The sequence below is a fragment of the Dendropsophus ebraccatus genome, chromosome 5 (genome assembly GCF_027789765.1).
Source record: "Dendropsophus ebraccatus isolate aDenEbr1 chromosome 5, aDenEbr1.pat, whole genome shotgun sequence".
NCBI classification, from domain to species: Eukaryota; Metazoa; Chordata; class Amphibia; order Anura; family Hylidae; genus Dendropsophus; species Dendropsophus ebraccatus.
Window position 1 is genome coordinate 135999321 of NC_091458.1, and position 14736 is coordinate 136014056.

The 14736-nt window shown below is 44.1% G+C and overlaps 1 protein-coding gene across 2 annotated transcripts in view; it reads right to left on the reverse strand.

Moving 5' to 3' along the window:
* Positions 1-14736, reverse strand: part of YARS1 (tyrosyl-tRNA synthetase 1) — a 32047-nt gene that overhangs the window by 15489 nt on the left and 1822 nt on the right. Inside the window, exons 1-6 of one of the 2 annotated variants that reach the window (XM_069971369.1) lie at positions 12572-13020; positions 12094-12188; positions 10244-10390; positions 9297-9472; positions 7485-7614; positions 7008-7088 (exon numbers count right to left, since the gene is read on the reverse strand). In XM_069971369.1, the coding sequence (XP_069827470.1) occupies positions 7008-7088; positions 7485-7614; positions 9297-9472; positions 10244-10390; positions 12094-12150 (591 nt within the window). In that variant the 5' untranslated portion in view covers positions 12151-12188; positions 12572-13020. Of the gene's footprint in view, positions 1-7007; positions 7089-7484; positions 7615-9296; positions 9473-10243; positions 10391-12093; positions 12189-12571; positions 13021-14736 lie in introns of those variants that run through there. The other variant, XM_069971368.1, reaches the window with a different exon arrangement.

Sequence of the window (14736 nt, forward strand, 5' to 3'; positions counted from 1 at the left end):
CTGGTGCACATGCGCACCGGCAGCCTTTCCATTGGCTGGAGCGCATCACGTGGCTTCCAGTTTGCTCAGCCCTGATTGGCTGAGCTTGCTGGAAGCCATGTGATGCGCTCCAGCCAATGAAAAGGCTGCCGGTGTGCAAGCGCACTGGCAGCCTTTTCTCTCCTATGGACCCGGAAGTAAGAGGCATCGCTGGACGGCGGACGCAGGTGACGGTGAGGCGTACGGCGGGCGAATGGAGTGGAGATCTTCCCCGGAGGGATGGCGAGTATGGTGTCTGTGTGTCTGTGTTTTTTTTTGGGGGGGGGGGGGGGGGTCCCGCCGGAGTTGTCCTTTAATAGACTGGAGCCGCCATGGGGATGCTGGTGGCAAAGTCCTTTTTTTGAACAGCCGCCTGGTTCGCGCGCACAGCGGCAGTCTATTCCAGCACCATTCAGGCTTGAAACTTTGGGGGTGGTCCCACCAGCCCCCAATGTGACGAAACCCCCTCCCCTCTGTGACGTGGCTCCATTTGAACCAATTGAGCCATAACACAGAAAGGAGTAGAGATCGCAACACTGGGGGCCGTCGGGCCTGCCCCCAGTCGGCCGGTGCTCAGGAATAGATTGACACCATGCGCTAAAGCTTTGGCAGTCCAAGCATGATGGGAATTGTAGTTTTGCAACAGCTGGGGGGCTGAAGGTTCCCAATCACTGACATACCTCAACCCCAGTACTATCATTCTAACATTCTACTGTTAAAACTCTTTTACATGGGCCAATTATCATTAATAAGGAACGCTCATTTACCCAATAATCAGCCAATGTAAATGGCCCAGTGGCGATGAGCCAACGAGCAAGCAAACTAGTTTTTAGCCCTTCAAAGAAGACAAGTATGTGCTAATTCACACACAGTAAGACAAGATCTTACGCAAGGTAAGGAATTGAAAATTAATTTTTTTTTTTAGAAAGCTGTAAAATTTTAAATTTCACAATAATATTTTTTATGCCAGTTTTGGTCCTGGTTTTGGCGTTAAAAAATACTTAAAATTATGTGTGAGCCTAGCCAGCTACAATTGTAACAATCGCACTCTTCGAACACACATAAATATCTGTGTGCGCGGCTTTTATCATACCGGGCTGTTCGAGAGTCTAAGAATTTGGCCTTGAACGGCAAACAGTAGAGACGGCCTGAATAGGGGATCTCACTCGTTAATGAGAGGGAGGCCGATTGGTCGTCTAGGAGAAAACAAGAGGGAGACCTTGGTTGGCGGCCAAAATACAGACAAAGACTTGAAAGACAAAACGTTGGATTTACAAGATCTCCCAGCAAATCCACTGCAAGCTGCACTGCAAGTAGGTGTCTGAGCTTAACTTTTGGGGGTCTTACATGCATGTGTATATAGCACTACTTTTGGCTATGTTTAGTAACAGCGATGCCCAAGATGTTTTTTTTCAGTCTAGACTATATTTATACAGTGAAAAGTTCGGAAACTTTCCAATATTCTTTAGATTTCTCACCAAGGATAATAGCTGCCAGTAAAACCTCTCGCATAGGGGAGATTTATCTTAAAGGGGTTGTTTCCTTACTGACAACCACTTTCAGAATGTGTCGCAGCATGCAATCAGCTAAATCACACCCGCTCTGTCTTCCTCTATAAACAGCTGACCTTGGTGGGAGAGGCCGCAGGCAGCCAGGCAAGTTCCCAACAGCGGCCATTGCAGGGGTAGTGCAGAATCACTTGGCAGCCATGTCTGGATGTCCAATTGTCCCAGTCAGGCACATTGACAGTGGCTGTCTTCATGTAATGGAGGCAGAAAGTAATTTAGGCTTCTGCATTCATTTCCATGTAAATAATCATAAGAGGGTTAATTTTTTGTGGGCTGAATTGTTCTTTGCAATTGATTGTTCCACAAAACTGAAAAAAAAATGGATTTGTGGGGTGAAAGTGAAAAAAAAAAGGCAATTATGTAATTTAGGGAGTTTTATTTTAAAGGGGTAGTGCTGTGTAAAGCATTATTTCACTAAATAACACACATTACAAAGTTATACAACATTGTAATGTGTGTTATTTAAAGGGAACCAAACAGCCCGTTTGGGCTGATATGGTTCCCTGGATCATTGTATAAAGCACCTGGAGTGGCACCGGCACGTACCGGCCGCGGCTGCAGCAGGTGCTTTATAACAGAGAAAATGACTTTTATTCCCCGGCTCGTGACTAGATACGAGCGGGGAAGTAGTCATGGTGGGCGGCTCCCTGCTCGTATCTAGTCACTGCGCTCTGCCTGTCAGCGCGCTCGGCAGGATGATTGACAGGCAGAGAGGTCCGTTACGCAGCCGGTACGTGCCGGGGCCGCTCCAGGTGCTTTATACTATGCTCAAGGGAACGATATCAGCCCAAATGGGCTGATTGGTTCCCTTTAAGTGAATGCACCCCTTCCCCATGTCCCCCCCCCCACGCTAGACCCGGAAGTGTGATACTGTATACTTACGGAATCACTTTCAACCCCGGACGCCATTTTGGGAAGATCATGTCATCTTCAGGAGGCCGGCCTGACTGCTCCATCCCTCCTTCATGCCGGCCTGCCAGCATCACACTTCCGGGTCTAGCGTGGGGTGGGGGGTTTGGGGACATGGGGAAGGGGGCCATTCACTTAAATAACACACCATATATTCTAATCAGAATAGACAGTACCCTCTGTATTAATAGCTGCGCGTGGCAGCGCAGGATCAGACCGGGTGACCAGAAATTCCTGGCGCATGTTTTAACTACCAGGGGGTGATTATTTACAGTGGAGTGCCTACATAGGGTATACTACATGCTAGTGGGCTTACTACTGGGGGTGGGGAGTTACAGGGGGATGCCTACCGACCAGGAACACTACCTACTACCTGCACAGGGAGCTCTATAAAGATGCACAGAGATGGGCACAGAAGAGTCTAACTACTTTATGGATACAGGGGGGGACTAACCACTATATGAGAGCACAGACAGGGCGATATAGATGTAGAGCAAGATTATAGTGTTTGAGTGAGGGGCCCAAAATGTTTGGCAGATTCTACAGGGACGACTACTAATGCAAGAAGTCCTCATGAAGGCGCAGGTCGGATGGAGAAAGACAGCAACCCCGATCAGAGATGCAATCCCCTGTGATTCACTCAAAGAAGATGCCCCCTGCGAGTCATTGGCTATAACTGCACTGTAATCACGTATAGTCTGCAGAGTTTGTGTACAGCTGGTATCTGCTGCTACATGGCAACTGTATGAGGCGACATTGGTCTTTGTACAAAGGATTTTATTCAGCATAAGAGTGGTGACATTAGTCAGTAATATGTGTTTCATGTAAACTGGTACTGTTTGTATTATTGGTCTTAATATACTGGATTATTTCAATAATAGTATGGTGGTCAAGGTGTGGTGATAATAGTTGACCCTTGTATACTGGTACCATTAGTAATATTGGTCTCAGTATACAGGATTTGGTCAGTGTGACTGTGAAATGTTTGGTAATAATTTTGCTCCCTATATATTGGGGCTATAATATTACTCCTGATAAATATAAACAATATAGTGTTTCCATTCGCTGACAATAAGCCGATATTCTCAGATATGGAGAATGGTAAAAAAAATTAACCAATACATAGACTTTGTAGACTAATTTTACAATGCATGGATCCTGTAGCCGCCCGTACAGATGCAGAATATAGGAAATAACCTCCAGAAAAATACTCTTATTACACAATTTGTAATGCAGCCAAGTTCCCGCACCTACATAATTTAAGGAGATTACATAAGGAGATCCTGCGGAATTTAAGGAGATTAATGGAAAATAAGGACATTCAGGTCAGTCAATAAGAGAAATCTACCTAATCCATGGTGAGGATGATAGGAAAGATAAAAAATAAAATGTGTGTGTAACCAGGACACTGACAAATCTACCGTACATAAACAGGAAAACCTTAGGTGCTCTTTACCTTTTGTGCTTTTTTTTTTATTTACAAGACCCTAAATATTTCTATAATAATACACAACTATAGGGGACTGACCTGTTCATCGGAATTCAAAGCCCCAGAGATGGACATTCCTTATTCTTACAGAAAGATTCTTTTTTTGTACAACAATTCAAAGCGACAACAAAAAGCTATGAATAGGGATGAGCGAATTTACAGTAATAGCAAAGCACAGCGGTCATCTTGTCAGCCTGCTGCCTTTGAACTGTGTGCCGCTCCTCCCTGGGTGCCTGGAAAAGCTGGATCCAGTCGTGGAAAACTTCTCCCAGGATTGGATCCAGCTTTTCCAGGCAGCCAGAGCGGCACTGATTCCCATGGCAGCAGGCTGACAAGCTGACCACCGAGCCTAGCGAAGTGTTCTGTAAATTCGCTCATCCCTAACTATGAATATAGGATACAAAGTGAATGTCAGTATACTGGACTTCCTTATTGGTCCTGAGAGGATACAAGCATCCAGAATTGGTAATTCCATGACACTGTTGCAGCAGGTACTAAGGCTGTGGAATTACTCTGTACTAGAGTTTATCCCTGCTTCAGTAATAGCCATAGTTCATTATATATATATATATATATATATATATATATATATATTATATATATATACACATACATATACACACGCATACATACACGCACAATTATAGCAATAAAGAAATGTGGCTTTACCTTAATGGCCATTCAACATATAAAAACACACATACATGAATGACATCTACTTAAAGGGCAACTATGACCTTTTACTGATACTAGATACTAAAACTTGTTCTTTTATGCCAATTTGTTTATATTTTATAACTGAAATTTTTAGTTTATTTTACTTTTAGTACATTGTTATGGGGGCGGCCATCTTGCCTGAGCTTATTTACCATCATTTAGTGACAAGCTTTACAGCAAGACTCATGGACATAGATGACAATAGACAGACTCTGCCCCCTTGAGATGACTGTGGAACATTACTGAGCGTGCTCTGTGATCTTTGAAGAGTTCATTCCACAAGGAGCTTCTATTGTCTCCTATATCTACTGGCATCACATGTTGCTGCAATGCTGTACAGATCACTTTACAGCAGCCTCCTCTTATCTTCCTCTAGACACAACACAAAGTCTCAGCTTGGTTTAGTAAAAAAAAAAAAAAAAAAAAGTTTAACAGAAAAACATCATTTAAACAATAAGTAATTTTATGATGACACATTCCCTTTAACAGATGTTCAGGATCAGAAAAGTTGTTCTTTTAAAAAAAATACTATGCCTGCCATGGCCTGGTTTTGTAACTTATTCCTATTTAAGAAGAAGGGCTGAACTCCAATACCAGACACAGCCATTGACAAAACAGAAAACAAGCAAGCCTTTTATCCCTACTTCTTCAAAGGGGTACTCTGGAGGGAAAAAGTTTTAAAACTAAACTAGTGCCAGAAAAGTTATATAGGTTTGTAAACGACTTCTATTTAAAATACTCAAGCCTCCAGTACTTATCAGCTGCTGTAAGCCTTGCAGGAAGTAGTGTATTCTTTCTAGTCTGACACAGTGCTCTCTGCTGCCATCTCTGTCCATGTCAGGAACTGTCTAGAGCAGGAGAGGTTTTCTATGGGGATTTGCTACTGCTCTGGACAGTTCCTGACGTGGACAGAGATGACAGCAGAGAGCACTGTGTCAGACTTAAAGCGACTCTGTACCCACAATCTGACCCCCCCCCCCCCCCTAAACCACTTGTACCTTCGGATAGCTGCTTTTAATCCAAGATCTGTCCTGGGGTCCGTTCGGCAGGTGATGCAGTTATTGTGCTAAAAAACTACTTTTAAACTGGCAGCCCCGTGCCCTACGGGAGTATCTGTGCCCTAATTTTGCAATACCCCTCCGTCCCTCCTCCTCACCCTCTTCATCATTAGGAATGCCACTGGAACATTTTCTCCATGCTGAACATTTGCACAGGTATCTTAACGATCCAGGCCATGTGCCGTCCTCTCACAGCTGATGAATAGGAAACAATCTGCCTGTAGCATACCTAATGATGAGGAGGGCTGGGAGGAGGGATGGAGGGGTTGTGCCAGCCCAATGTATACACAATGTAGGCCACTCCCGTAGGGCACGGGGCTGCAAGTTTAAAAGTAGTTTTTTAGCACAATAACTGAATCACCTGCCGAACGGACCCCAGGACAGATCTTGGATTAACAGCAACTATCTGAAGGTACAAGCGGTTTGGGGGGGGGGGGGGGGGGGGGTCAGATTGTGGGTACAGAGTCGCTTTAAAGTGACACTGTCACCCCCTTTTTGCATTCTGACTTCTCTACATAGGTGTAAAGGGTAAATTTAGCAGTTTTCATACCTTATTTTACATCATACGTTATGGTGCTTGTTCAAGTAAAAAGTCATCTTTTATCAACTGTGGATTGTGCTAACAGCGTCACTTAGCCCTCCACCGCTGGCCCCTCCCCTCAATAATGTCATCGTTGCATAGGCTCCGCCCCCTCACCAACCGTTGGAACAGGCTGGCCTAATTGTCTAGGCCCCACCCCCTCTAGGTCGGCCCATACCTATGGGTGTTAAGGGCCTATGTGCCGATTACATCACCAAGAGGCGGGGCAAGTGGTGCTGTTGCCATGAAGCCCCGCCCACTTACCACAATCTGCAGTTGATAAAAGATACCTTTTTACTTGAACAGGCCCCATGATGATATAAATGATATGGTATGATATAAAATAAGGTATATAACTGCTAAATTTCCCCATTACTCCTGTGTACAGAAATCAAAATGCAAAAAGGGGGTGACAGTGTCACTTTAAAAGAATACACCACTTCCTGCAGGACATACAGCATCTGATAAGTACTGGAAGACTTCAGTTTTTTTTTTAAACAGAAGCAATTTACAAATCTATAGAACTTTCTGGCACCATCTAATTTAAAAACATTTTTTTTTCTTCAGAGTACCCCTTTTAGTAAAACAGCTCTTTTACCTCAGTTCCATTTTTCTGACTGGGGATATAGTGTGTAACTGTACATATATGGTTCCAATATAATTCTTACCTTTTCAGCAAATGTAAAAATTTTCCTCTGATCGACACCCCCAAACTGTGCATCAACTTTCAGGTATTCTTCATCTAGGGCCTGAAAAGAGCAAGACAAACATATAAGAATTAAAGGGGTTTTCCCCTCCTGATGGGACCCTGACCAATTGATAGCATAAAGGGGTGAATGAGTTTTTCCCCACAGTCCTTGCCATTCAGGAAACTGGGGGTTGCCCCATTCACTTACAGAAGGTCAGCTGCTGCTCCCTACACAGCCAGGTGGCCGTGGTTCTACTGTACAAGGGAAAAAGTTAAAAGGGACAAAGTGAAACACTTAATTCCAACAATTGGTGAAGAACTCAGAGGATGAACTTCTCCAATCATAAAATGACAGCATGTTCCATCAATGTATTATCCCTCTATAAGAAGGAGATACCCCTTTAAAGAAGGAAGAACAAGTTAAAATACCCCGCCATCATTGTCTTATTTAGCCTACCTGTAATCCTGGGTACAGCAGCCCGCTGAGCAGAGGATGCTCCACTTGTTTCACTACTTCAGCTCCAGCTTTCTTAGCGTCATGTTGTGTGACTACTGAGGACAGCCTGTAAACATCTAATGTGTACTCCCTATAAAACACAGCACAGATTATGCATATACACACACATGTATATACTCACACAAATCTTCAATGCATTTTCTGTGGAGACATCTTATTGGTTTTTATACATTTTAAAAGCATCCTTAAAGCGAACCGGTCATCTCAGCATCCAGGACAAGCGCACCTGACCCCTTGTAGAGTGGCCGATACTTACCCCCTCCTCCCGGTCCGGCTTTCAACGTCCATAGGAAATCAATAGAGCAGTAATTCCCAATGGATGTCGGACTCATCTCTTCCCATTTACATATTCAGCACGACGAGCGTCGGGCGGCAATTTCTCCACGGCAGGACCGGCTTCGGAAGCGTGAGGAGGGATAAGTATTGTGGGGTCCGGTGGGCTCTGCCCTGGGTGCCGTGGTGACCGGTTCCCTTTAATTACAAAGTATGATAAAGCGATGATTTCATGATCTCTGTTTGCAATTACTTAAAGGAGTCATCCCGGATTAGGAAAACATGGCGGCTTTCTTCCAGAAACAGCAACACTCGTGTCCAGTTTGGGTTCAGGCTTTGCAGCTCAGTTCCATTTATGTGAATGGAGCTTAGTTGCAAAACAACATCCAAACTGGGACAAAAGTGGTGCTGTTTCTGGAAGAAAGCGGCCATGTTTTCCTAATCCTGGATGACCCATTTACCAGAAACAATCAGTTTTTTGTTTTTTTTAAGTGATACTTTACTCTATTCTGCCAGGAAACCCCTGCCTAGGTGACACTGTCCACCAATGAATTTGAGCAATTTTATAGCAGAAAGAAGACACAGATGAGTTTTATACAGGTATATATCATGTGTGCACTGTCTACGCATTAGGAGAGAAAAAAAAAGTAGACAAATCGGGTGAAATAGGAAGGTTTAGAGGTAGTGATCCTTTACCTTTTTTAGCATGTTGAACACTTACTACGTATACTAGAAGATAACTTCAACTATACATACAGATTCTTTCCCTTACTTCTTTTGCTAGTCACAACACAGTCCATACACCTCTATGCAATGCTGTGACATACGGCTGAGAAAGTGCACTGGACTGAAAAGGCTGGCACTATGCTGGGCTGATGATTTATTAGTTACAGTACTATAGATGGCACGTGGAGACAGAAGGCTCTGCTGCTGCACAGGCTTCCCATTCAATTGCTGGTGATAATGACAAGCTAAGTGCTTGGACAGACAGCCGTGGGTACACTAGTATTTACACAAGGGACAGCTGCCCAGAGCTTTATGGCTGGTATGAGAGGAAAGCCTTGATTTGTCTTTCAGGCACAGTGTATTCATCTTCAACAGGAAAACTGGCTCAATTTGCATGTACACAGTCCAGGTTTTCTCAGATTACCTCTCACATATAGCACAAGCTAAGCGCTGCCCTCACTTCATGTGTTCTGTCCTGATCTAGCTATTGCTGGAGATGGAATTCCCCACATATAAAGCAAATAAAATAATTACATGGAAAGGTAATGTTATCCTGGAGAGAACCTAACTTGCACATCTCCTGTCCTCAGTTTGGGTGGAGTTTAGCATCTCAATTCCATTGAAATTAATCGAGCTGAATTTAAATACCACACTCAACCTGAAGACAGGGGTGGCGCTGTTTCTGCAAGCAGCTGCGCTTTAATGCAAAGCAGGCAGAGGCATATGGATGGATTCACCTCTTAGAATACATACTTGCTAAGCTGGTACTCAGTCCCTCTAACAAAGCGCAGTTTCTCCAACGGCACGCCAATACTTTGTAGCATAGCTTTGATAACATGCTCATAATAGCGGGTGCGCAGCTCCAGCAACTCCCAAGGTGCTTTCATATTATCTAGATAGGCATGAAGGTCTGCAAACAAGATCGTTACCTAAAAAACAAAACATTGGTAGAGAGATCGTAAAGCAATACTCTCATTTAAGGGGAACTATTAGCATGTTTGAAGAGTCTAGCCTGCTAATAGCTCCCTATAGTGCACCGGGGGACTGAGGATGAAAGTATGTCTGTTACCTTCATTCTCTGAACTGTTCCCGTGCAGATTTAATGTAGTTCACCATACGGTAAGGCTGTTTGCCCTGGCCTGTCCCCACAGCACCGATCCGCCCCCAGCCGGCCCGCCCCTACTAATGACTGTCAATGGAGCGTGCCAGCCTGGGCAGGTCGGATTGGCACTCTGGGGAGGGAGCAGTGCTCCAGACAGCCTTACCGTATGGAGAACTAGATTAACCTTTAAATAAATCCTTGACATTTTATACAGACATGTGAAAAGTTCAGAACAGTCCGGCTCTCATTGCCAATGCTCCTCCCCCGGGAAACACTACGTTTTTAAAATCCGCTTTTTTTAGTTTTTTGCAAAAATGGATGGAAAAAACGGATTCAATTGTGTGCATGTTTTTTTCATTGACTTCCATTATAAAAAAAAAAAGATCAAAACAGATCTGTTTTATTTTACCTACACAAAACCGTAGTTGGCCTCATTTTTGTGTCCGTTAAAAACAAAACTGATCTGTTTTGATCCTTTTTTTTTTACAATGGTAATCAATGGAAAAACGGATTAAAAGGCATCCGTTTCTATCTGTTTTTTTTGCAAAAACGTAGTGTGAACCCAGCCTTATATTGCAGCAGTAATGTCAGTGCCTACCTCACAGCCAGCCTTTAGGAAGTCAGCAATTTTGGACATCGGCACAAAATAAGCTACATGAGGCTTTCCTGTAGTGGCTGTGCCCCAGTATATTTTCACCTCTCGCTCCTTTAGGATCTCTTTCAGCTTGTCTTCCCCAAGAACCTCCTAGGATACAAAGATTGCACAAGTTGAGGGCCGAGCACACAATATACATGAAATTCTTGACGTTAATTATTATAGAACACAATTCCAGCAAAGAAAACACCAGCAGTAAATGGATCAGAAGAGAAAAAAAAAATGTTCTAGTTGCGGATTCATAGAAGTCTTATTGTGTATTTACCATCTTCCTATCGGACTGCACTAAAATTTGGGACAAAGAAGAGTCTTACTGTCATTACTTGTTTGGATGTCATTAAAAAAAAACAACTTTTTGACGTCCTAGAGATATATCAAAACATTTGATTGGTCAAAGTCTGGGTGCCGAGACTGTCAGCATCTCAAACCTGTATAGAACGAAGTCTCATCTTAGTTTTAAGTCTTGCTGGTAGAATAAAAGCTGCAAGACTTCAGCACCATTTTATAATATGGACAGCCAAATAAAAATTTAAGAAAAAAAAAAAAAAACTCATTTATAGTGTCACTATCGTCTGAAAAAATGTTTTAGCAAGTCAGAGACAAGTCAAAATTTTAGATCGGTCTGGATCAGAGAAAGACCTTTCTGCAGCATGTAAGCTCCCCGCTCTGTCAGTGAAAGAGTTGGGCACCATAGACTTACATTAGGAGCCCGACTGCTTCCCTGAAAAAACAGCTCCACCCCAGTCCTCAGATTGTGTGTGCTATAAAAATTCAGCTCCATTCACTTCAATGAAACTGAGCTGCAAAACCACATCCAAACTAAGGACAGAAGATGTGCTGTTTCTGGAAGAAAGCAGCTATGTTTTCTAAGGCTGGACAACCCCTTTAATTTGGAAAAATCAGTTGGTGCTTTCCTGCACTTTTGCCATTTCCTTAAAGGGGTATTCCGGTCAGGTAAAATACACATTCAATCACTTCCCCCCTTGGAGACTAACAATTCCTTCCATACTTGTTACTATCTTTTCCAGTCTGAAGAATTGCTGCTTACCTCTCCTGGTGCCTCTGCAACACTGCGTCACAGGCTCCAGAATCCCCGCCAAAACTCAATCCCCCCCCCCCCCTCAGAGTTGAGATGTTGTCACGACTAGGGGGGAGAATGCCCGACCCGGCTAATGGATTGCCTGCTCAGACAATCAGTGACTGCAGCGGTGTCCTGCCTGTCACTGACTGGCTATGCAGGCAATCCATCAGCCGAGTTGTGACGTCCGATCAGAAGCAGATCCAGCAGCCCCGGAGTGGTAAGAAAGCAGAGGCACGGGGAGGGTAAAGTAGCACTTGTTTATTAAGTTCCTTGCTGCCCCTGACTCCTTGAAAATTATGATTTTAACTGGACTTTTCCTTTTAATGGTGCGTTCACACCTACAGGATCTGCAGCTGATTTTCTGCAGCAGATTTCAGTTAAATAACTGAACACAGCATCAGATTTGATGCTGTGTTCAGTTATTTAACTGAAATCTGCTGCAGAAAATCAGCTGCAGATCCTGTAGGTGTGAACGCACCCTAAGGGTATAAACCCACACACCGTATATGCAGCGTATTTACTGCTGCGATACGCAGCAAACTCGCAGCAAACTCGCAGCAAACTCGCAGCAGATTAGATCTAAATAACTGAACACAGCATCAAATCTGTACCAACAAATCTGCTGCGTATTTGTTGCATATCTGCTGCGTATATGGTGTGTGGGTTTATACCCTAAGACAATTTTTCCAGCTATGATATAACATGCACTTACCTGTAAGTTGCGTGTGATGAGCTGTAACTTTGCCTCTGGGGTCAGACAATCGCCCATTGTGACTTGTATAATGGGCCCAATCTAGTAGACAGATGCTGAAACAGGAAGAACATATCATAAATCCTCCATGTACACACAGAAAGGTAAGGCCCTTGACATATGCACTGATTCCATTCATTTGAACGGGACAGTTTAAAATATCCGGAACTTCAATTTGGCCGCTGCACACAAAGGACAGAAGAATGCATCTTGCTGCGTTCCTCTGTCTTATAAAACCACTGATGGCTTATGGAAAAGTTTCTGATAAAGTCACCAGTTTCTGTTAAAGGGGTAGTGCGGCGCTAAGAAATTATTCACAAAATAACACACATTACAAAGTTATACAACTTTGTAACGTATGTTATGTATATGAATGGCCCCCTTCCCGTGTTCCCCGACCCCCGCCCGTGTACCCGGAAGTTTAGTGCACTATACATACCTGATCCGTGTCGACCGACCCCGTCTGTAATCTTGTCAAAGACATCTTCTTCGGGAGGCCGGCCGACCCGCTCCTGCCGTCCCTCATGCCGGCCCCCCTCTACCGCGTCATAACTGTGCTCAGCCGCGACTGTGCTTGCCCGGGTGATCGCTAGATTGTCCGGGCAGCTCATAGAGGATAGAACAGCTTAATGCCGCCGCTCCTATTCCGCGGCTGATCGTTGCCTTTTATTACAGGAAACAATTATCAGCTGTAACGGACGATAATTGTTCTGTGTATTAGGGCCTTAAGGGTCCTATTACACAGATAGATCATAAACTGTAAACGAGCACCAATCTCCTAGATCTAGTTTACTAAGCTATTACACAGGCCAAATTTAAGGCAGCAAGGGATGCACGGACATTGTTAGCGAAGTCCATGCAGCCCTTGCCTTTAGTGTAAAATAAAATATTAACTCCCCTTACCACGTTCCTTGGTATCCTCAGAGGCTTTCCCCACTGTCTGCAGATCTGTCTTCTGTTCTGGTCTTTGCAGTGACAGGCCACAGCCGCTCAGCCAATTACTGGTCAAGACGGGCTGTGTCCGGTGATTGGCTGAGCGGCCGTGGACTGTCACTGCAAAGACCAAAACAGAAGGCAGAGCTGCAGACAGCGGAGAAGGCGGTCAGGTGAGTTAATATTTTATTATTTTATACTATGATCATCAGCCGTCGGCTGCGCATCGCTATTACACATATGATGATTTTAGGTTTGGACCTAAAGAAACGGTCGGCCCACGATCGTTTCATCGGCTGATCATTCTCTCTAGCGGTATTCGGCTAACAATCGCTTTGTGTAATAGGGCCCTAAGACAACAGTCACATCTTTTCCCCACAAATACATCTAAAAGTAAGAGTGGTCCTTTAAGTCCTCAAAGTGATACTGTCACCCCCCTTGCTGGGTAGAGGGGCCCAACTGCCATGAAGCCCCGCTTAGGTGACACTGTCCATATAAGAGAGGGGTCCCAACTGCCATGAAGCCCCACCTAGGTGACACTATCCATATAGGAGAGGGGGCCCAACTGCCATGAAGCCCCACCTAGGTGACACTATCCATATAGGAGAGGGGGCCAACTGCCATGAAGCCCCACCTAGGTGACACTATCCATATAGAAGAGGGGGACAACTGCCATGAAGCCCCACCTAGGTGACACTATCCATATAGGAGAGGGGGCCAACTGCCATGAAGCCCCACCTAGGTGACACTGTCCATATAGGAGCGGGACCCAACTGCCATAAAGCTCCGCCTAGGTGACACTGTCCACCGATCAAATGAAGCGATTTTAGAGCAGAAAGACGACAGACAAATGTTATACAGGTATATATATATCATATGTGCAGCATCTAAGCTTAAGGATAGTGTGGAGAACCGCACGTAGAGTAAGGGTCCTATTACACGGAGCAATTATTAACGACTAACAATAAACCCAGCAAAGCAATGGGCACTCTGCAATGACACTGAACGATTAGTGAACAAATATGGAACTTGAGCGAACGAATGTGGAATTACAGCGAACGATTAGCAAATGGTTAACGATAATTTCTAAAGGCCCTATTCCACGGAATGATTATCGTTCATAAACTTGCTCCAAAGACCGCTCGTTAACGATCCCTAAACGATTTTTTTTTAGCGAACGATAACACATAACACACGTGGGAACGTGAACGATATATGTAGTGTAACTTTTATTTTGCGGTCGCTACATGGTCGTTTAAAACATTCGCTGGGGTAATCACGACCATACAACACACCTACTTTTTTTAAAACCTTTTTACGAACGACCGGAAAATTTCCATTTTTACAAACCGATAAGCGAATCATCTTTCAAAGACCAACGATTTTTGCTGAAAAACTATTTTGAACGACTCACCAACGATTTTGCAGTTGTCGTTCGCTCGTTTGCAGCTATTCCACGGAACGATTATCGCCAACGAGCGGTCGTTGGAGAGAGTTTATGAAGGATAATCGTTCCGTGGAATAGGGCCTTTAATCAACGATATACGAATGTTTTTTACGATCGTTGCCTGCAATTACACAGAACGACTATCGTTTAAATTCGAACAATTTTTCGCACAATAATCGTTCCATGTAATAGGGCCCTAAAGAGGTGTGTGTGTGTGTGACAGT